The sequence below is a fragment of the Psammomys obesus genome, unplaced genomic scaffold (assembly GCF_907164565.1).
Source record: "Psammomys obesus unplaced genomic scaffold, mPsaObe1.curated_primary_1811, whole genome shotgun sequence".
NCBI classification, from domain to species: Eukaryota; Metazoa; Chordata; class Mammalia; order Rodentia; family Muridae; genus Psammomys; species Psammomys obesus.
The window spans coordinates 15,823,098-15,847,071 of NW_026596109.1; the positions used below are offsets into that span (position 1 = coordinate 15,823,098).

Below are 23,974 nucleotides of genomic sequence, written 5' to 3' on the forward strand. Positions count from 1 at the left end.
TGATTTATGCTCCACACGAGGCAGCTACCACCACCACCACCACCCCTGTGCCTTTAGGCCTACAAGCTCCTTCGTTTGCCTAACTAGCTTCTCTAGAATGTTCTTGCCTCTTACTGCCTGAGGAACATCTCATGATTTGTCAAGGGAATGGAAGATAGTAATGTTTACTAAAACTTCTGAAGCTTAGGGTTACTAAGAGTCTTACATAGTTATTTTCTTAGACTGACTTCTAAATGTGACCAGTGGTCCAATATGGCATCAGTCATTCAGCTCTCCAGGTCAAGGAGTTAGGGAGATCTTTGCTATCGAGAATATGTAGGCATTTCCCATAAATGGAGCCCCAGAGATGAGTGTCCTGAGGCATAAGGGGTGGACATTAGACTAAGAGAGGAAACTTCCTTGTGGCGCTCAAAGCTTTGAAGAGAAGCGACTCTCTTTAGGTAATGGCCCCTTTACAATCTGCAAAACATAGCCTGCCCTTCAAAGCTCAGGCAAGGCCATCACACTGCCACTTTTCCTGCTGTAGTTTATTTTGCCATAAAATGATTTCTGTGTCAAAGCCAATCAATGCAGTGTTAGAGTGGGCCATGGAACAGTGACTTTTTCTATTAGCCTTTCAGCTGAGAGTGAGGTAAGATGACAGTGAGCCTCTATTCCATTAATCTCATACTGTCTTGTGAGAACACACCTAGATCCAAAGCACACATGTATAGGTGCCACATGTTCTCATGACCACACTTGGCAGATATGAGGAAGAGAGCCCCAAAAGGAGGGTAGCAAGAGTGCCACTGAGGAGCTGTGTTCAATATTCATGAAAGCACCCGAACCACAGAGTCCTAATTCACTAGTCAGACTTTTAAGAAAAAAAAAAAGTTTATCATTTCCTTTATACTTGTGAAATGAAAGAGATGAGTTTGGTAAAATTCTTAAAGAATTTTGCTTAAAGGTGAACTCATATCTCTGCTTGTATAACTCTAGGGGAAACATGAAGGGCCTCAGATGTTCCCTAATGGTTCCTTTGACCAGCATGACTTTTCTAGTTACTTGAATACTAGCAAAGTAAGTTTCTGCTCACCAACAGTAGATGATCTAGGTACAGACCTTACAATCTGTATACAGGGACTTCCTCAGGGCAGTTACAGTTACAGTCTCAAAGTCTGTCTCCTCTAAAATGTAGGTTGAAATTTAAATGTTGCTCTCTGGGTTGAGAGGTGAGACCTAGGCCTTAAAGGCCCTGCCTTCATGGGTGGGCTCAATTTTGTCATAAAGGGCAAGGCTGGCATTGTCAGGCCCTTCTTTTTCCCTCCCACCCCCGCCACCTTGAGAAGTGGAGACTCCCGTTAAAATGAGAGTTGCCAGACCTGCCAGAGCCAGGCTGTCTGCTTATGATACTTCACAGGCTCTGGGATTGAAAGCCAATAAACTTACATACGTTGTGAATTACCCTGTCTGTGGTGGCCCGGCTACACAGAACAGAGCAAGTACTTTGAGATGGCATGATTAAACCTGTGCTTATCTGCCTTAGCCATGTTGGGAGTAACAACAGGGCACACAATTTGGGGCATCTAAGGTAAGTAACCGATGGCCAGTTCTGTACCTGAAGGCATTTCTTAATCTCTCTGTACTTTCCTCATCTGTAAAGGAATACACCCACCTCAGAACTTTGCTAAAAGTAAGTTTAAAAAAACAAGGCATATACATTCTAGTTTGTGCATAATAAGCACCGTCATAATTATGGAATGGAGAAGAGCTGTAGGAAAGCAGGCAGTCCAAGACCAGTAGCAAATGACTATTTTTAGCCAGATTGTGAGAAGATACCATCTGTTTAGTAATCTGTTCTAGAATTTTCTTAAGACCTATACCAAGTAGTCTTAACTTAAAACTCCATGTTCTAGCTCATTCTGGAAATACGAGACATCAGTCAGTTTCAGTATATTGTCCTGAATTTCCTAGTTCCTCAGTTTCTGTGAAGTATGTTTATAGTTGCCCATTCTTTTATTACTCTTGACTGAAAGTTGTTGGCCTACAAATGGTGCTGATTAGACACACTGAGACCTGCTTCCCTGTGTCCTGTTCAGTTCTTGGTCCTGTGGTGTATGGACATCCCCCTTTGTCTAGCCTGAGACTGTCCCCTAACAGCCCACCTGGAGCTTAGCAGCGGTGCCTTCAGCTCAGAAGAGTGCTCTCCTTCCATTTTGGTATTCTTTCTTGAGTTCTTGCTTACCATCCCCACAAAATAGTATTTTTGCTGTCTTTGGCATTTTCACAGTTTTATTTTATTTCTAAACTTTGCAACAGTCTCTGTCAAGTTGACCCCACTAGACATTTCCATAGGGTACAGCATTTTTCCACATGTTCATCCTTTTAGATGCTAAGCTCATTTAAGGGTTGAGTCCCTGTGCAGCGTTCCAGGAGGAACCTAGGAAGGCCTCTTCCTGTGCTCATCAATGGAGCCCCAATTGTCAGAATTAGTTACTTTTTTATTGCTGTGACAAAACACCACAATCAAAAGTGACTTATGAAAATTTACTTTGACTTGTAGTTCCAAAGATGTAAGAGTTTACTGTTGACAAAGAAGCAGAGCATCAAGTGCAGGCCTGGCAGGGGGAGCAAGAAACTGAGAGACCACATCTTCAGTGGCGAGCATAACAGAGAGAGCAAACAGGATCAGGTCCAGCGAGGCAGCGCCTCCTAAACCTCCCCACATAGCCCACCAACTGGGGACCAAGCATTCACATTCACAGGGGTGGGTCTCTTAAACTGCCACGCTTGGCGAGTGTTTTCAGCTGCTGAGTCATCTCCCCAGTACAACACTTACTTTCTTATCCCTAAGATCATAATGACCCGTAAGCAGATCCCAAACTTCTAGGTGTGGCATTGCCTTCCTTCCAGGCCTTTCCTCCTTGATCAGATTTAGTGTTTTCTTCAGAGCTGAGTAACAGTTCATCGCTTTCCTAATTTCTAAGGGTTGAATGGTCATAGGTGATAAGAACCTATCAGTTCTCTTTTCTACAGTGTTTACTACTGACGCTTCAGTAACATTGTAGATAATTCCTCTTTAGTTTATGAATCAAAAGTCAGTGTGAGCTGTTCTTAGAGTTGCAACATGAAACAGAAGAGAAAGCCGGAAAGCAGAAGAGCTGAGGGCCCTGCAATCATCTTAACAAAGAACCCATGCCAGTTGCGTTTCTCTTTTATGTATGTATAGCGTTGTGTGTTCTTGTAAGATGTAAAATGCGCTCAATGGTGTGCAGTGGGTCATAGACTAACAACTTTGCAAAATATTATTTTAGATGTATCACGTGTTTGCAATAATAAAAAGAATAGAACATAATTTTAGATCAAATCATGTTTAACATGATTTAATACGGTCTATAAATAAAATAATATAAATACATAGCATAGAAATATAACCACTATGTTAATTTTAATGGCTCTGTTACTAGAAGGTAGTGTGATAATTAAGCAGATATATTTTAGCTAAAATATATGACTAGTTTTAGATATCACTTACAAGCTAATGTCTTTGTAAAAGTATTTATTCCTATATTTAAGAATCCCAGGGGACAGTCTCAGTTAAAATGTGTGTTACTATGAGAACCTGAGCTTGGATCTCCAAGATGAAGATGCCAGGACTAGGGGGATCAGGATCAGTAAACAGATGGGGGGGAGGCAGCAAAGACAGGCAGATCCCTGGAGCTCACGATCCAGCCAGCAAGGCAGGATCGTAAACTCCAAGTTCATTGGTAGACCCTCAAACACACTATATGTGCACAAAGTGAATAATATTCTAATTCTAGCCTAATGCCTTGTTACATTTAGTCACCGAAGTCTAGGAGACTTTAAACATCAAATAAAAATTTCCACCATTATTTGATAGTGCATTTCCATATTTTTTTTTTCCTGTGAAGGGAAAATGGTGGCTACATAGTGAAGCACCGAAACCAGTCTTCCAACCATCTTATGACACCAAGAGCACCCAGCGGAGCGACTACCAAAAGCCAGCATGCCCGCTGGTTTTGCCAGTCAAACATGCCAGGATGCGAAAGCCTTCTTGTGGAATAGGTAAGGTCATCCATGGCAAAACTTGATTACTCTCGTTGCTGCTATTGAATTCAGGTGTATGTGGTGTGTGGGCACTTCCTGAAAAAATGAATTCGCTACAGAAGCTGAAAATACATAGACAACATAGACAGTCCTCTGAAAGTCTGCTCTTTCTTCCCAGGGGACAGCATATCTCCAGACACGGTACTGATCATTGATTTCACAAGCTTCAGAGTCAGAAACTTAGGAGCAGTCTGCTCAGTTTTCCCATCAAATTCTAAAAACTGTATCTATTAAAATAGCATCTGACCCTATATGGCACTATCTCAAAGTATTTTCTGAGGGGTACTGGTCACTCTGGCTTGTGGAATGTCCCTCACAAGCCTGTTTTAAACACTTGATCCCCAGACAGCGAGGTGTTCGTAGAACCGTTAGGAAGCATACTCTTCCACACTTACGACAGCCCAACAACGCAACTTCTTGTTCGATCTCTGCCTCCTAACTGTCAGCGCGACTGGCCAGCTTCAAACATCTCCACCACAGCTGCCCTGATGCGATGGCCTCTGTTCCTCTGGCGCTGTAAACTGGTAATTTTTTTTTTCCCTTAAGTTGCCTTACATCAGAGACTTTTGTCACAGCCACAGAAAAGGCAAACAGGATGCTGATTGTTAATGACCTTTATAGACAGTGCTTTTAAAAAGAGAAAATAGTCGAATAAGTTTTATGATGCATGAATTTAAAAATTAAATTTAAAAAGTTGACCTTATTCTAAGACTTGCATAATGATTTACAAAACATATCTTCCCGATTTTTACCATCTCACTCTTATTTTTAGATCATGTCTCATGATTGTTGTCTTAAAATATATAACTTGGGAAATACTGTTACACAAATTATTAAATATTTTCAGATCTAAAATGATTTTACCTGATAATGTCATTACAGTAAACTGAGTCACATTTTATTAAAACCATGGTGCTAAAAGGAGATTCTTTTTAGAAATCATGAATGCTCTGACCTCTGTGATTTGGTCAGTCTAATTGAAGATACATAGGTCAGCTAGACTGAAGGTTATGGCACTGAAAAATAGAAAAGGATCCTGTGCAGCATGATTCCTCCCTCGGGGGGGTAAGGGTTCATGAAAAAGGCTAACAGGCCATCTCCTGGCCCCTCACTTAGAAAGAAATGTTGTGCTCCTGATTCATGATGTAGAGTTAGTGCAGACAGCTACATTTTCTGCCTCCTAAGACTCTATGAAATAGTAGCAGAGAAATAAGCAATAAAGATGAAGAGGATGGAAGGAAAATTTTTCTAGAATGTGTGGGGAAAAGAATAGAAATCTGCTGATGGGCAAGAGAAAAGAAAAGAGCAATGCCTAGAAAGAAATACAGCAAAGAAAAGCTGATCTTTATAATGGAACCTCAGAGGACAAGAATAAAGAGAATAGGAGAGCATTACTTCAACTCAGGCTTTCACAGACAGCAGTTTATACCTTGTCTTAACATCATTAACTACTAAAGATCTAGACAAGATGGCAATGACACAAGCCTTTAATTCCATCACTCAGAAGTTAGAGGCAGGTAGATCTCTAGCCTGGTCAGCATAGCAAGTTCCTGGCCAACTGGAACCATATAGCAAGACTCCATCTCAAAATTAATAAGGAAAAGAAAGAAAAGAGGACAGGAGGGAGGGAAGGAGAGAGGGAGGAAAGGAGCAAGGCAGAGGAGGTATGGAGGGAGGGACTACTTAGAGCTGGAGAGATGTCTTCATGGCTAAAGACCCTTGTTTGGCTCCCACTACCCACATGGCAGTTCACAGCCACCCGTAACATACATTTTCAGAGGATCTGACGCCATCTTCTGGCTTCTGTGGCTCACATAAACCTACATAAGCACTCATCTTCATAACTAACAGAGGATTTTTTTTTTTAATTGAAGACCATTAGAGCGTAGAATTCTATCCAGATGATAACTATAATGCTGGTTATTCTGGAAAAATTATTCTGGTCCTTATACTATTCTTAATCATTAATGGACAGCCAAAAAGTAGAATTATGCCAAGGTATAATTTATAAATTATAATTTATAATGACTAAAAGCAAGGAAACATTAAGAAAATAAAACAAAACAAAAACCTCAAATAGTCCTAGAGAAGGGAAGCCAGGAGAGAAACCGTTGGGAGGTCTAGTATTTCTAGAGCTATTTTCTGAAAAAAGTAAATTGGAAGTAAGATAACGACTAAAATGCAGCATTTATTGAGAACATACTGTTTGCTAAGCACTTTGTAAAACTTTCCAAATATAAACTCATTTTATTCTAAAATTAAGCATATATAGCAGCGGTTCTCAATTGACCCTTTCACAGGGATCGCATATCAGATATCCTGCATATTACATTATGATTTATAACAGTAGCAAAATTATAGTTGCGAGACAGCAACAAAATAATTTTATGGTTGGGACATGGACCTCACAACCTGAGGCCATGGCATTAGGAAGGTTGCAAACTCCTGCTGTACGGTGTAATGATGCAGTTAGTTACACAATTGGCATTCTCGGTTTTCAGGTAAGAAAGTGTAAGACTGAAAATGTCAACTTTACCCTTTCAGGGTCTTTTGTTGTGCCTACAAATGAAATCACCATAAAGATAAAAAAAAAAAAAAAAAAGGAAAGCATACACATTTTTTAAAAGCACACTTCGTGGTACATGAGACTTTTATAAGGAGATGAAGATCTTGAGGCCCTGTGTCCTGAGCCGGACAGAGCTGTAAACTACGATGACTTGAAAAAGCAAAGGGTCTTGGCCCAGGTCAGTTAGGTGAGTGGAGAAGCTAGTGGCTGGTAGAGAAGGGTTAGGTTAGGGGGACCGCCCTGTGCAGATACCTCCAGCCTCAGTTCCTGGAGTGACAGAGAGTCAGGCTTTCCATCTGCTAGAGGCAGGACCTCTTTTACACTGGAACTTCATCTCATTCTGCATACAATCATTTTCTATTTTCCAGTGCCATGACCTTCAAGTCTAGCTGACCTATGTATCTTCAGCTAGACTGACCAAACCGCAAAGGTCAGAGCATTAATGATTTATAAAAGGAGTCTTTTGTTGACTCTTCTTAGCACTGCGGATTTAATGAAATGTGACTCAGTTTACTATAATGACATTGTCCGGTAAATCACTTTAGATACGAAAACATTTAATGATCTGTGTAGGGAAGCTCAGAGTGTTTTTTCTTGCATCCATTCATATCACATGGAGGGTTTTGTTGTGTCGTTTTGTTCTAATTAGTCTCCTTTCCTTCCCTCCTTCACCCTGCACTCCCTCTGGCCAGGTTCCCTTTCTCCCACATAGTCCCCACCTGCTGTCAACCATTGCATTACTTTCTCCACTTCTTCCCTTAAGATCTCTTCTTTCGTGATCCCTTTTCTAATTTTGTGATCTACCTATGCACACATATTCACTCAATTATGCTCATAAAATTTGGGCTGCTCCTATGAAAAACTGCATCTAGTATTTGTCTTCCTAAGTTTGTCCTATTTCGCATAATGATTTCTATACCAGCCATTTTCCTGCGAATGTCATGATTTCGTTTTTTATGGCTGTGTAATATTCCTTTGCGTATGTGAACCACACCTTCCTCAGGCACTCATCTGTAGATGGGTTCTATCATTTCCTGACAGTGTGAAAATGCACCAATAAACATGGCCATGCAAATGTCTCTGTGGTGCGCTGACATGGAGACCTTCAGGTAAATGGTCATGTGTGGCACAGCTGAGTCATACGACGGTTCCATTTTTAATTTTCTTGACCACTCCGTACTGGTTTCCGCATCGTCTGAAGTATTTCAGGCTCTATTAACCAAAATTAATATATTAGAGCAGCATATTTTAGGATGGCATCTTCAGCTAGCACAGACTTTACAGAATTTCCTGCAGGCCACACAGCAGATGATTGGCATTCTAACCTAATGGCTCCAGTGTCTGTGCTCACAACTAACCCTCTGCTCGGCCTGTGAAATGGTGAAAAAAATCTCCCTAAAAAGGCATTGAAAGGGCTCACAGAGAGTGTCCAGATTTGAAAGAAAAGACACGTGCCTGCACATCATGAGAGCAAAACAAGTTATGAAGAGATCCTCAGACTTTTGTTAAACACACACACACACACACACACACACACACACACACATGAAAAGTCAGCATTTAAGATAATCCCCGTGACCTCAAGCAGCTCTGGTGCTTGTCGAGCTCATGCACAATGAGCTCATGTCTGTAGATTCTCAGGGGAAGGAACTTTTAACCTGGTAGCTTTGTGTGGCTTGGGCACTGAACACTTTCTCCAGGGGTATTAGGCATTGAACTTACTAAGAAGGATATGAAGTTCTTTGGTTCATAAATGAACAAAAACCTTGTAATTAGATAATGCTGTAAGATTGTCACTAGAACTTAATAAAACATTTAAAGTTCTGCCACAGTGCTTATATATAGTAAAAATAAATAATGGGTCATTTGAATTAACTATCGCATTGTACTGTTAGGTTCTGAGTTAGAATTTGGTTTTTAAAACCTGTCATATTCTCTCGCTGTCTCTGTGTCTGTCTGTTTGTCAGTGTGTGTGTGTGTGTGTGTGTGTTTGTCTATTTTTCTATCTCTCCCTCCCTCTCCCTCTTCTATCGGTATTCCCCATTACTAAGTTCGTTATTATAACCTAGGGTCTTAGTATAATGACTAAACCCAATAAAGAGCTTGAATAACCAAATTAATATGCAGTCTCAAATGTTAAACTACTGATTATATCTCCTTATATGAATACTACCCATTACTCAATAAATTTAATTCAAAGTCATGATGTAACAAACAAGGAAAGAGCCCCAACCTTGACCTGAAATAATTTCTTTGTAGGCGGTATTTTGATATTAGGTTAAAATTATTTTTAAAAATATTTTACTGTAACATTTTAGACTGTGAAAAATTCAGCTGTGTACCAGACTTTTATAGCATACAAACTATACCAGCATGTACTAAGGCCAGTGAAAAGCCCCTCACATCATTCTGTTCCATTAGTGCACTTCATTGTGTCTCATCTTTGGCATTTGGCAATGTTACCTTGTGCTAACAATGAAAGCGCCCTTTATGTCTCATACACCACAGGAAGAGCCAGTCATACTTGGATTCATATCATAAACTTTGCAATTTGGAAAAGTTAATCTAATTGGTGAAGGGTGGCACTTTAGATTGAAAGAAAACCTTCACTGCTAACCTACGACTTTTTGTATTTTAATGTTCTTTTGAATTACAGATTCAGATCCAGTGGTAAAAATTACTTTTCTAAGATGGATTTTAGCTTGTTGTTTCTTTTGTACCAAGGTGTATCCTTTCTTGCTTCATTTATTTATTTTTAAATTAGTGACTTTTCTATTATTGTGAAGAGAAATCATAACCAAGGCAACTTAGCGAAGAAAGAATTTGTCTTACATTCTCAGAGGTTGAGTCCATGACCACCATTGTGGGAGCATGACAACAAGCGGGCAGGCCTGGTGCTGGAGCAGCAGCTGAGCTTGCATGTTGGGACAACTGCCACAGGGCTGGGAGGGGCTGACTGACAATGCCTCAGAAAAAGCCAACCCCAGGGGGACACACCTCTTCCAACAAGGCCACACCCACTATGCTTCCCAGACAGTTCCACCAACTGATCACCAAGCATAAACGAGCCTGTGGGTGGTGATTTAATTCGAACCACTACATGGAGCTGCAGAGATGGCTCAGCAGTTAAGAACAGTTTCTGCTTTTGCAGAGAACCTGACTTCAGTTTTGGGCATCCATATCCTGCATTCACAGGTACCTGTAACTTCAGGTCCCACGGAATCTGAATCCCTTCTCTAGCCTCCATAGGCACCTACACATATGTTCTCCATCCCCTACACACAAACACATATATATACACAAACACACGTCCTCACACAAATATACACACATATATACATACACAGTGTACATATAAACACACACATACAAACACACACACTGACACACAATACAAACACAAACACTGACATGCAAACACGTACACAAACATACAATACACACAATACACACAAAAAGTTAAAATCAAAAGAGAGCTACAGTTTTTACTCAAATGAATTCTACTGAGAATTTCTAAGAGGAAACTCTTTATTGATTTTTTTCTAAATAGCCATAAAAAGTTAAAAATGTTCTCAAACTAAAACTGCTAAGTTTATGCCAATGTAAGAAGCAAATTACATATTTTAACAAATCCTGGCTTTGTTAGTGAAAATATCAATGGCCAGATACTGACATGTTTAGAAAACTCTTATTTTAATTAAATTTCTAAGAGTGGATTTCAAACATTCTTCATAGACTTTAACTTGGTTTTGTAGTTCTTATTGAATAAGACTTCACTCAAGCAATTCGTTAAATCCAATTTAATTAGATTTCTTCTTATTATTTTCAATTATATGTAGGTGTGATTGCCCACATGCGGGTGTGTGACTGCAGGTACCCATAGACTCCAGAGTCCTCAGATACCTTGGAGTTGACGTTATGGCCAAACTCAGGTCCTCTGGAAGAGAAGCAAGTGCTCTTAACCACTGAGCCGTCTCTCCAGCCCTCTTAAATTCTTTTTTTAAAGGTGTGTTTTATTTATGTTGTGTGTGTTTGCTTATGTGAGTGTATATGCACCATCGTGACTTTACATACCCACTAAACTGGAGTTAGACACAGTTGTAAGTCATCACGTGGGTGCTGGGAACTGAACTCAGGTCCTCCTCGAGAGCAGTAAATGCTCTTAACCTCTAAATCCTCTTTCCAGCCCTCAGTTTAAATTCTTATGTAGCATAACCGCCAAGAACCTAAATCTCTTTTTTTATCTTTTCACACTTAGCTATTGTCCCCTGTATGACTTTTTAGAAAGTCTTATATCTTCACATACTTGAGCCTGACAGTTATGTGTAATTGTAGTAAGTATAATGTTTGGGTAGACAATGTCCCTCTATAATAGATAAGAAGACATTCCGCTTCCTTTATTGGCCCGGTGAAGAAATGGATTGTTTTTAAAGCCATTATTTTGTAGGTGTGGAAGGTTCTAGATCACTGGTTTCAAGGTGTTCTGGGTTAGTTTTTTGTCCACCTGACACAGGTGAGGGTTGTCGGAGACAAGGGAACATCAACAGAGAAAAATGATTGGTTTGTAGGCAAACTTGTGGGCATTTTTCTCGATCAATTATTGGTTTATGTGGGCCCAGCACAGCCCACTGTGTGCGCTGCCAGCGCTGGGCAGCTAGTGCTGGGTTGTCCCTTCAGGATGGACTGTGACCAGGACTTTTGGCCAAATAAACCCTTTCTTTCCCAAGTTACTTTTGGTAACGGTCTTTATCATAGCAATAGAAAGCAAAGTAGGACACAGCGTGATTTATTCCAATTAATTCAATTTACTTTCTTCGGATGTGTTTCTGTTTCAGTATCTTCATAACATGCTACCTTAAGTTTAGTTGCTTAAGAGAACACCCATCTTATTTGCTCAGTGTTCTGCAGTCTGGGCCCGGGTTGTGTGGTAGCAACGCAGACCTGAGGATCACACTCCGCTGGCCCCACTGGACGCTTGAGCCTTTCCTCCTGTGGTCTCTTCATGTTGTTTGTCTAGCAAGGTGGCTGAACTTCCTACTTGGCAACTCAAGTTTCCCAGAATGCAAAGAGCAGAAGCTGCAAAGCTCCCTTGAGGTTTATGCTGGGAGTCTGCACTGTGTCCCTTCTGCCACATTGTATTGGTCACAGTTAATCACAAGGCATGCACATTTTTATTGGTTGCGTGTTCTAGCTTTTTACAGAAATAATACTTAATTTTCCATTCTTAAGATTTTGTCTTTTTTAGAAAAAATATAATCTTTGGCATTCTCCTTTATTTATTTCTAGTTTTATTTGAATGCTCCTTTGAAAAATTGGTCTGTTTTATGGGAAAATATTTTCAGATTTTCCTGGCCCTCAAAGAATTTTTTAAAATTTTAATTCATAATTTATTGAAAGTTTGATCAACTATGAAACTCCAATCTTTAATTCCCCTGTTTTCAAATAGTAGTCAGTCTTCTTGAGTGTTGCTTCTGAAATGTTTGATGTTACTCTGCTACCTTTGAGGACAGCATGTCTCTTGGAAAGCTTGAGTCATTTGGCTTTTTGTCTTAGGAAGTCTCAGATTTCTCTGAAGAGATGCCGGATTTCCCTCTGTGCCTCATGGGACAGGGTGAAGGTGAAGTAGGAGAGAAACAAGCAGACGGTGAAACTTCAAGAGGCTTTTCCCCTGTGTCCCTCAGGCATCTCCTTAAATCTTGCTCTTCTGGGCCTCCCAGCCTCTCTTCTTGCATTCCTGCTGTCTTAGTCACTGTTCTATTGCTGTGAAGAAACACCATGACCAAGGAAGCTCATAAAAGAAAACACTTACTTGGAATTTTGCTTACAGTTTCAGAGAGTTAGTACATGGGCATCCTGGCAGGGAGAGTGGTGGCAGGAAGGCAGGCAGGCAGGCATGGAGCAGTAGTTGAGAGCTTACATTCTGATCCATAGGCAGGAGGCAGACAGAAAGACTGGGCCTGGCATGGGCCCTCGCCCACTCAACCCCCAGTGACACCTTCAAGAAGGCCACACCTGCATTTGTGTGACACTGAGTAGCAAATAAGCTTACCAAATAAGCACTCCAGCAATTGGAGTCCCCGGCCTGCAAAGCCACTTGTGATCACCAGAAGTTGCTGTCACTCTACCAGGTCAGTCCCGTGAGGGGCTTACCTCCACCGTTCTTAAAATGACAAGAGGTGTCACCAAGAGAAGGCAATCTCTTAGTGTTTTAAATACAACACTAACATTTGCTGGAGTGGACCATAGAAGAGGAAGCCGAGGAGAGTAGTAGGTACCGTTTCTGTCGACAATTTGTTCTAGACATACTTAAAAGTTTTAGTTATATTTCTATCTATCTATCTATCTATCTATCTATCTATCTATCTATCTATCTATCTGTCTGTCTGTCATCTGTCTGTCTATATGAGGCTTGCCATAGCACATACATGGAAGTCAGAGGACAACTACAGGAGTCTGTTCTTTCCCTTCACAGTGTAGATCAGACTGAGGTCACCATGCTTGTCAGTAAGAGCCTTTATCTCGAGCTCCCTCCCCAGCCCTTGGAAGGTATTTCCCCCTTGTTGTCACTCTGTTGACAGGTGTCAGCAGCTGCTCGATGCCAGTCCCTGTGGTCCCGCATCACAGTCATCTTCCAGGAGAAAAGGTCAAAATCAGCTTTTAAAAGTTGTTTCTCGGGCTAGAGAGATGACTTAGAGGTTAAGAGCACTGTCTGCTCTTCCAGAGATCCTGAGTTCAATCCCCAGCAACCATATGGTGGCTCACAACCATCTATAGTGAGATCTGGTATCCTCTTCTGGCTTGCAGGCACACATGCAAACAAAACAATGTATATACATAATAAATTAATAAATCTTTAATTTAAAAAAAGTTGTTTCTCAGCCAGGCATGGTGGTGACGCCTTTAACCATAGCACTTAGGAGGCAGAGGCAAGCAGGTCTCTGTGAGTTCAAGTTCAGTCTGCACAGTGACTTACAGGACAGCCAGAACTACACAGTAAAACCCTGAGTCTGCGCTGAGTTTTACCACCATGGAGTTTACCACCATGCCTGGCATTTTATTGATGGTTTCATAAAGCATGAATACCACAATATTTATATTTTCATATATCTACTTATTGTACTGATTTCACTGAAATATCTCGTTTCTCCTAGTTCCACTTACTTATCTGGATGCATCAGGAGAACATGAAGACAATTTTGTAGAATATATCTCCTTTATACATCAATATGATGCCAGGAAAACTCCCTGTGAGCCCATCCGGGGAAAGGTGAGGCAGCGTTAAGAACTAATTATTAAATACGGTAGGGCTGAATAAATTTATGCAAGAACATTTAAGCCTTTTAAGTCATATTTGTTTTCCTGAAAGCTTATGTAAGCAAATATAGTCATTTCTAGAATAGACTCGGCCATGTGCCATTTTAAAACCAACGAGTGATGTCATGATTCTGAACCACAGGGATTTGGGTTTGTTTACTGAAAGCACTTATTAAAGTAATATTGATAAACTTTTAGCTGTTCTTAATGTATGTGTGCCAGGAGGATACATGTAAGGCTTAGAAGCTGAACAGAATTGAATAGTAGTTGCTGAAATGTTTTCTATTATACAGATGTTTATTTTCATAGTTCACTGTGAGTAATCCTTTTTGACATTTGGACACAATCAGCAATTCTATGAATTGTAGCTTCATTTGCAGTCATAGCAACCTACAAAGGAAAAAATAAAATTGTATACAAATAGTTGTGTCCACTCCAGCGATAGAAAAGCACAGCTGCTTCTTTGACTGCTGGCTTCTCATTTCTCTGCTCTCGATCCTTTCTCCATTTACAAGGCACTGTCTTTAGTGTTGGGCTGAAGGGTCAGTCAGTGAAGAGCAGAGAAACAAGTTCCTTCATCACCAGGACTTGAGCTAACCCACATACCAGCTACAGTTCTTGCTTCCCCGGTTAATGTCATCTTTGTTTTCCTTTCCAGAGACATGGAACCTTCATTCAGAGACAGATAACTTTGCCAGTAGTTTCTAAGGAACCAGAGGTATTATTGAACACTTTAGCATCAGGTTCATCAGAACAACCAAAAAATACAGAAAAAGGAAGTTCATCAGGAGACAAAGTGACTTCACTGGTCCCGTACCAACAGAATTCCCAAGAACTGCTGGGGACACTGAACAGTTTATCAGAACCAGACGGCAGCCCGGCCCAGCACGCCCAGAAGCCTGGGGATGGGTGAGGACTGCATGTTTCTCTCAACTGTAGGGCAAGCTCTTCTCACCAGGCATGGGCCTTTAAACCCGCTAATAAAAAAGTCAGGATAACTTCCGGTGTGCAGATAAGAGTGTAATCCCTGGAATGCAGGCAGATTTCCTCAGTGCCTTGTGGACACTTGGCATTGGCGGCATCAGTGTGGTGGCTGTTGTTGCTGTTCCTGTTATCAGTGACCTCAGAACACAGAATTTACATAAACAGGAAATGGTGGAACAGATTAAACAATAACACCCAAATTTTAAGCCCAGTGAGTGACAGATTATGAAACACTTTCTTTATAAACAAAACAATTTACAGAAAAAAGCTCTTAAAGGAGAGGCCCAGTTTCCACAATCAGCTACAGCCCTGGAATCAGACAAACTGGTAGGAATGTGGACTACAGTTCCTCAAAGTTGTGTGATCTTGGATAGGTTACTTAGCCTGTCTAGATTCCGTAAAATTATTGAGCGTGAGATTGTACGCATTGATCAGTCAACGATCATTGTGATCTCGTTATTACTTAAAATTTCAATTTAAGGAAAATTTGCTATAAATTTTAAGTCATCTTCCTTATTCTAACACTTAGACTCCTCTCTACACAACTGAGGATGTGAAAATCAAAAGCACACACATACAAATCAAAAACTCATGAGACCAAAGATCTCCTAAACATTATTTTAGCGTCATCCTTCATCACATTAGCTTGGTTTGCTTTTAGATGATTTGATAAAAATTGCTTCTACAACTCTTCTGATTTGTTGTTTAATGGGTCATGATATACACAAGCTGTTTTGTATGCATGTATAGTCAGGTTGAAGCATGTTGTATTGTACACAAGCAGAAGCAGGCGAACTTTTCCTGTGATGTAGACTACCGCTAAATCTTTATTCCTCCATCCCGTCCCACTAGGGAATTCTAATAAACTACAGATAGTAAGTGCCATATTTGTGTGTTGGTGGTTTCTGACTTCTATGTCATAGTGGATTAATATTGGTGGTGAATTGTGTTGCTGCCAAAATTCGGTGTAAAATAAACAATCAAATATAGACAATAATAAAAGAGAACTCCCGTGTTCCAAAATAGGAAATGTGTGTTTCTGCGCGAGTGTGTAACTTGACAATACTGTCGAAACGCTCGCATTACCTTGTCACTTAACAGCTCTACAGTCAGGTGAAAGCTGACTGCGTATACAGTGCCCGCTAGTCAAATCATCCTCAGATCTTACCTGCATACTCGTTCCAAAGTTCAGTGTAGTGCTGGAACAGATTATTCTGAGGACAGTCTGGCAATCTCGTAATCAAAGAAGAGCATGCAATCAAGAATGTGAGGCATCTCAACAAACGCTGTGTCGAGTCAGGCTAGGAGAAACTCTGATAAAGGAAAAAAAAGAAAGGTGGTAATCAGGTTTGAAAAGGAACCTGAAGACTTGATTTTGAATCCACGTTGGAGCAGATATGCAACCTTATGGTCTCCAAAGCGGTAGAACTGCAGCCTTGAAGCCAGGCTTTCAAATGACTTGCTGCCAATACAAGGCAGACTCCATTCCATTCGCAGCGAAGAAGACAGCAACAAAGTTTACGACTGTCTCAGCTACAGATAGTGAGGGCTCCCGTGAAGAAGAGCCTGAATGTGTGCCCATCGCAGTGTGTGACATGGGTTTATGATAGGGTTTCTCACAGTTCACAAAGCTAACACGTCTGATGCTTCTGAGATGCCCAACAAAAGCCCATGCAACCCCCACCCCGAGATAGCGCCACGATCCACAGGAGGAAAGAAAGATTAAATCACGAACAGAAATGACACATCTGAGCCAGGAATGGTGTCTCAAGCCTGTAGTCCTGGCATTAGGGAAGCTGAGGTAGGAGGATTACAAACTTGAGGGAAGCCTAAGGTCCACAGGGAGACCTGTCTCGAGAACAACTCTCTCAAATAAAATTACAAAGCATACAAGGAAGAAGAGTGAACCAAGCAAAAATCTTCTACAAAAACGATGAAAGCTTCAAGACGGAAGATAGTGGAATTTGAACGCCTTGAAGATTGTGTGTGTATGTGTGTGTGTATGTGTGTTTCCATAGGTGTATGTGTTTGCATGTATGGGTGCATGTAGGCGCACATGTGTGTGCGTCTGTGTACATGTGTGTATGAGTGCGTGTGCGTACATATGTGTGCACGTGAACAGGGTGTCTGTATGTACGTGTGCGTGTAAGTGCGTGCGTGCGTGTGTTAGGAAATTTCGCTATATTTTTGGTTACTTCTGTCCCTTCTGTTCTCTCTCTTCGCTTCTGAAACAGCGACATCTGAGTCTGTCGTCTATGTCCCCTAACTCTTCCTCCTTTCCCTTTTGTGTGGTACTTAGTAATGTATTAGTTCCTTTACAGTAACGTTCTTCTCACTTGATTTTCACCCATACCCTTATGCCAAGCTGTCTAAAAACATAAAATCGTGCTCACTAACCCTCTATCACAGTACACAGACATGCTTCATTAGTACATGACTCTATTACAGATACGACAGCACCCGGAGTACTGTGGCTGGACCTTATGTCTTCTGTTTGCTTCCTTCAACGTACCGATTTTTTTCTTTGTTGATTGAGATGTCTCACAGTCTTGGTTTCAGGTTCTTCTTTACTTATGTGATCCCTAGACCATCAGTATAATCGTTTTTAGCTTACTGCTGCCTAGCTTGGGGTGAGGACACACGCGTAATCGGAGGATGGTTTGACTACCGGGGGATCTGACTCCAGCGGGAAACACTAGCTTCTTAGGCGTTGCTCTGCCTCTCCAATCCTACAGCATGACTCAGTTTCTGCCATCACTTCCTACTGTTCAACCCAAGTCTGAGACTGAGGAAAGATGACAGATTTGCTCTTCTGTGTGCAATTTCCTAATTTTTCAAACCGACACATGCCCCAAATTAACACATACTCATCATGACCAGCTTATGCTGATAGTCCATCAGATCAGTGGCTCTCAGTCTGTGGGCCGCAACTGCTTCGGGGGCTGAACAACTCTGAGCAAGGGTTGCCGGGCACCATGGGAAAATAGATATTTACTTTATGATTCATAACAGTAGCAAATTACAGTTATGAAGTAGCAAAAAAAATTTTATGATTGGGGGTCACCACGACATGAGGAACTGGATTAAAGGGCTGCAGTGTTAGAAGGTTGAGAACCATTGATTAGATCTACCACCGTTCATCTCTACCCACGTACTAGGCTTCTGTTTCCTTCAGTTTTATTCATCCCAGCATTTATTCTTTGGCAGTATCTTTTCAAAACTGGTTAGAAATGTATTTTTCTTACTATATCGTTTCATTTTTTAATTCTCTTAAAATGGATTTATTATTTACATTTATCTGTATGTGAATTTATGAGCTCCAGGGGGCAACAAGCACCAGATGTGCATAGTCAGTCTGCCATCTTGAATCAATCTCTAAATCTCTTTTAAGTAAAGTGTTTGCAAACTTAACACATTGTCCATTAGTAAATAACATATTCTCTGCAATGGACCCTATGGTTGGCTGGTAAACATTATTGAGGCTTCTTAAAAGGTCTTTTACACACAGAGTATGTTTTACTAAAAGGAGTTTAGGGCAAATAGCCCAACAATGAGCTATTACTACCATGGGTAGATTGGTTCTTAATTTTTTCAAATATGAGGGTATGTTTTTGCATTAAAAAAGAAAAATTTATGCTTCCTTACAAAAGTAGTAATTGAATTTTCAATGTCCATTGTTTGGAATGAATAATTACAAAAAACAGTGATGTACCCTTGATTATGTGTTTGAACTACATAAGGTACATCAATCCAAAAGTGAATCCTGCAGTCTATTAAAGTCATAATTGCTTCTTAGTACAAATGGTATGTTGACATTTCACAAGAGGATTTTCATTTTTTTTATTTAATTTCTTCACCAGGTACTTTCAAGGATTGATAAACTTTATCAGAATGTGGGGTTGTTGTTTTTTGTTTTTTGTTTTTTTTTTTAATTACCACAAACCAAAATCAAACCCATGATGTTTCTTATAACTTAACATTTTAAAATTCTGTAATGAGTAAAGCAAAAGACACTGTTGTCAGAACAAAAAGACAGCCTACAAACTGGGAAAGGATCTTCACCAACCCTGTATCTGACAGAGGGCTGATATCCAGAATATATAAAGAACTGAAGAAGTTAAACAGCAATAAACCAAGTAATCCAATTAAAAAAGAGGTACGGAGCTAAACAGAATTCCCTGTAGAGGAATATAGAATGACAGAGAAACACCTAAAGAGATGTTCAATGTCCTTAGCCATCAGAGAGATGCAAATCAAAACGACCCTGAGATTTCACCTTACACCTATCAGAATGACTAAAATAAAAAACTCAAGTGAGAACACATACTGGAGAGGTTGTGGAGAAAAGGGAACCCTCCTCCATTGCTGGTGGGAATGTAAACTTGTACAACCACTTTGGAAACCAATCTGGCACTTTCTCAGACAATTAGGAATAGCGCTTCTTCAAGATCCAGCTATAGTACTCCTAGGCATATATCCAAAAGATGCTCAAGTACACAATAAGGACATTTGCTCAACCATTTTCATAGCAGCTTTATTCATAATAGCCAGAACCTGGAAACAACACAGATGTCCATCAATGGAGGAATGGATACAGAAATTGTGGTACTTTTACACAATGGAATACTACTCAGCAATTAAAAACGAGGAAATCATGAAATTTGCAGGCAAATGGTGGGAATCTAGAAAAGATCATCCTGAGTGAGGTATCCCAGAAGGAGAAAGACACACATGGTATATATTCATTTATAAGAGGGTACTAAACCTATAGATAGGATAAACATACTGAAATCTGTATACCTAAAGAAGATAAACAAGAAAGAAGACCCTGGGTAAGATGATCAACCCTCACTTAGAAAGATAAATGGGATGGACATTGGTTGTAGGAGAAAAAAAGTAACAGGACAGCAGCCTACCACAGAGGGTTTCTGAAAGACTCTACCCAGAAGTGTATCAAAGCAGATACTGAGACTCATAACCAAACCTTTGGCAGAGTGCAGGGAATCATATGAAAGAAAGAGGATGACCTGGAGAGGACAGGAGCTCCACAAGGGCCAAATATATCTGGGGTCTTTTATGAGACTGTTTCTCCAACCAAGGACCAGGTATGCATATAACCTAGAACCCCTGCTCGGATGTAGTCCATGGTAGCTCATTATCCAAGTGGGTACCCTAGTAAGGGGAACAGGGACTATTTCTGGCATGAACTCAATGGCTGGCTCTTTGATCCCCCACCCCCCGAGGGAGGAGCAGCCCTGCTAGGCCACAGAGGAGGAATTTGCAGTCAGTCCTGAAGATACCTGATAAGCTAGGGTCAGATGAAAGGGGAGGAGGTCCTCCCCTATCAGTAGACTTGGAAAGGGATAAGGAAAAGATGAGGGAAGGAGGGTGAGATTGGGAGGGAATGAGGGAGCGGGATACAGCTAGAATACAAAGTTAATAAACTGTAACTAATATTAAAAACAATTCTATAATGAATGTTTTCAACTCTAAGATTGCTACTAGCACTAACATATATTTGTGTTTAGGTCATCTTTAAGATGCTGATAACACCTAACACAAAGCAAGGGCTTTGTAAATAGTTGTCATGCCCCGTGTTGTTTAGGAGGTAACAAGAAAATAGTCTATACGTGTTCAGAACAGGTTGTGTTTTTAAAGCATTTTTGACTCAGGTGATTCCATCAGATGCAGAGCACAACTGTACTTTCCTAGTAATTAACGTTATACACCAACTCTGCACTAGAAGCATTCCAAAATGAGCCCCAGAGATCCTGGCTTCTCTTCACAATCCTCAAAACAGGTAAGTTGTGACTGGACACAGTGTAGAATATTAATTGTAGTAATAAAGGCACTTGAATTTCCACACCTAATCCTTTGTTAAATCACCTTAATTTGAGGATATGTTTGCTTTTACTTCTGTTCCTTAGTAGAAACAACAGCAGCTTATGTGTTTTGATGCAGTAGGAACTGAAAATGGTGGAAAGGTACTTTTAAGAGACTGTCACCCCTGGCCATGGGCACAGAGACACCTTGTTGGTGATGTTCTTCATATGTCAGTCAGGGGCAGAGCAGATGGCATGCCTTGCTCATCCCAGCTTGATGCCTGGCTTGGTGGCTAAAGCTGTCTCATGCTTAGGACTCATAAAAATCCAATCCAATCAAATCCAAGCAGGGCAGTGTAGGAAGAGGAAGACAGACGGAGACCTTCGGACTCCCATGTCACCCACAGACCTGCCCTCCAGCTCACAGTACAGACAGGCCACAGGCACCAGCTTGCTGCTACACACTGCCTGGATGGAGGCTGTCACCCAGGGGCCTGCCAGCCACGTGCTCAGCCTGCAGCAGGAGCCACCGCAACATGTGGATATGTGGCAGTCAGAAAGGAGAGAAAGAGAAGGGGAGCAGCTTGGGCATTATGAAGAGAGGTGGAACTGGAGACTGGAGGGTGGAGAGGAGCAGCCTGCCGTGAGCGGCCAGCCCAGCCATCTGGGGTCATGGTGAGGTCCTGGCCTGAGCTGCTGATGAGGGCCATGTCTGGGTCGGCGGCTGTGCAACAGCAGGGGTCAGCGTTGATGACTGTGGCTCATATTACCACTAAAGACCATGGGGACTCCTTGGTCAAGGTAGCTGCGGGGGGCCATGTGGATGTCCAGAAGCTGTGCATAGCTGTCCCCACCTTTCACCGGCTATGGCGCTTGGGAGAGCTGCTGGCAGCACCTAGGAGAATGGGCCCTGTACCTTGCCCAGGCAGCACAGTGGCACTGGGATGTGGGTAGCCCTGAGGGTCTGAGTGTGGGAAAGCTAACCCTACCATTTATCTGCCATGAGGTGGCACAGGCACCGAGGTGATGCCCCCTCTGCCCTTTGCCACCTTCAGTTATGAGCTTGGAAGAGTTAACCCTGCCCCTCACCAACTGCAGCCCTTGGAAGAATGGGCCCTGCCCCTTGCCTGTCAGCACAGCAGAGCTGACCCTGATGGGGGGAGCACAAGGAGCCAGGTCCCAGGATGAGAACATGGGCAAGGCGGCCCCACCACTCATCTGCTGTGAGGTGGCTTGGTCAGGGAGATGTCCTCTTTCCCCTTGCCACCTAAGGCAGTCAGGAGTGTTGACCCAGGCTGCAGCACTCAGGAGGACAGGCTCTGCACCACACCTGAGCAGACACGGTGAGCCGGCCTCCAGGACAGACGGAGGGAGTGTGGGCGAGCTGGCCCCACTACTCATCTGGCATGGGGTGGTGTCGGGGTGAGGATGGTGCCCTCCCTTCCTTGCCCCCCACCAACTGCAGCAGTTGGTAGAACTGGCCGTAGGGTCCTGAGAGCAAGTGAGCTGGCCCTGCCCCTTACCTCTTGCAGGATTCTTGCCTGACCTCACCTGGACAATACGATGGAGCTGGCCCTGATGGCGAAGGCATCAGGCAAAGGCTGGTGAGCTAGCCCCGAGGGTATAAGAGCAGGAGAACTGACCAGGCCTCCTACTATTGGTGGCATTGGGTGGCCTGGCCAGGGCAGTGCTGGAGAGCTCACCTTGGTGGTGCAGAGAAGTAAAAACTGACACTGGCCGGCTCTGCTGCCACCCAGGCCCAGATCCAGGGCTCTGAGTTGGCCTCCCCCCAAATCTATATCATCTGGGAGTGGTTAGAACACGTGAAGGGCTAGTCCTGCTGTTCCAGGGCTGCAGGGTCTCCATGACAGGATGACCGGGAGGACCCCTGGTTAGGATACAGTTTTGACGAGATCACAGAAGCCAGAGATCTCAGGCTAGACCGGTGACTCATTGCAGTGAACATTTGCAAGTGAAGATGTGTGGGCAGAAGGATACACCGTGGGACACACGGTGACACACTACAGCTTCCATGATGAGGTGTTTTTGATGCTTTGGTTTTTTTTTTGTCCTTGTTTGTTTATTTGCGTGTGTTTTATTTTGAGGGGGAGGTTGCAAAGGTAAAGGGCCGATAGGAGGAGATAGGGGGATAAACAGGACTGAGGTGCCTGATTTGAAACTCAATAAAAAACAGAGAGAGAGTCTATTGAGGGTCCCTTACCTAGCCCATGCCATCCGGTTCGCACTTTTTATACAATAATTCTTAAATATCACCAAGCCAGAAACAAAGAGAAAATCCTTATCCATGTGTATCTGCTCTCAGGGTTTCAGTTTGAGGCTGTGTAGTCCGAGGACATGCCTGTGCAGTAAGAGATCAGCCTTTCCCCAAAACAAATCTGGCCATTTTTCTTGGCTTTGAAATAACTTTTTTTTCTTCCTCCTCCTCCTTCTTCCTCCCCTTCTCTTTCTCTTTCTCTCTCTCTCTCTCTCTCTCTCTCTCTCTCTCTCTCTCCCTTTTTTCTGGAGACAGTCTAGTATCGCTCAGGCTAGTTTCAAAAGTGACTACATAGCCAAGGATAACCTTGAACTCTGGATCCTCATGCCTCTACCTATGAGTGCTAGGATTACAAGTGTGTATCACTATGCTTGACTCCTGTGAAATAACTCCAAAAAATAGGTAAATATGTCTTTGTTCCTGCTGTGGTGGTGTGTATCTTTAATCCTAACACTCAGCAGCAGGAGGCAGAAGTAGGGGCAATCCCTGTGAATTCTAGGCCAGTCTGTTTGAAAACAGGCAGGGTTAAGTGGAGAGACCCTGTCTCAAAAAAAGAAGGGAAGTGTGCCTGATAGTCCATAGTAATATTGTTGGAGTTGGTCTGGTGCTGTATATTCAAATGCTGATTTCAGTGCCTTGAGATCTGGTTACTTCCCTTCCATGGGCATTGCTATGAATGTTGAACTATCTCCTGTACCCATGTGATGAGAAAGAATGTTTCCCAATTATTCCCGATTGGCTGATTAAAAGGCCTGAACCTTGGCTCAGCAGAAGGAGGTAGGTGGAGCTAAGGTTTGAGGTCTTTGGGGACAGGAAAGAATCAAGAAAAAAAGAAGGAAAGAAAGAAAGAAAGAAAGAAAGAAAGAAAGAAAGAAAGAAAGAAAGAAAGAAAGAAAGAAAGAAAGA

At 42.0% G+C, this 23,974-nt stretch overlaps 1 protein-coding gene and 1 non-coding gene across 2 annotated transcripts in view; both read left to right on the forward strand.

The window, feature by feature from the left end:
• The window catches only part of CUNH2orf73 (chromosome unknown C2orf73 homolog), a gene marked incomplete at its 5' end in the record, with an annotated part of 46,440 nt that overhangs the window by 20,285 nt on the left and 2,181 nt on the right, over positions 1–23,974 (forward strand). Inside the window, 2 exons of the mRNA XM_055628749.1 lie at positions 13,825–13,940; positions 14,646–14,896. Of these exons, the coding sequence (XP_055484724.1) occupies positions 13,825–13,940; positions 14,646–14,896 (367 nt within the window). The remainder of the gene's footprint in view (positions 1–13,824; positions 13,941–14,645; positions 14,897–23,974) is intronic.
• Positions 20,974–21,116, forward strand: LOC129692630 (small nucleolar RNA SNORA48). The gene has a single exon (XR_008722735.1). It is a non-coding gene; the product is annotated as a small nucleolar RNA SNORA48 (small nucleolar RNA).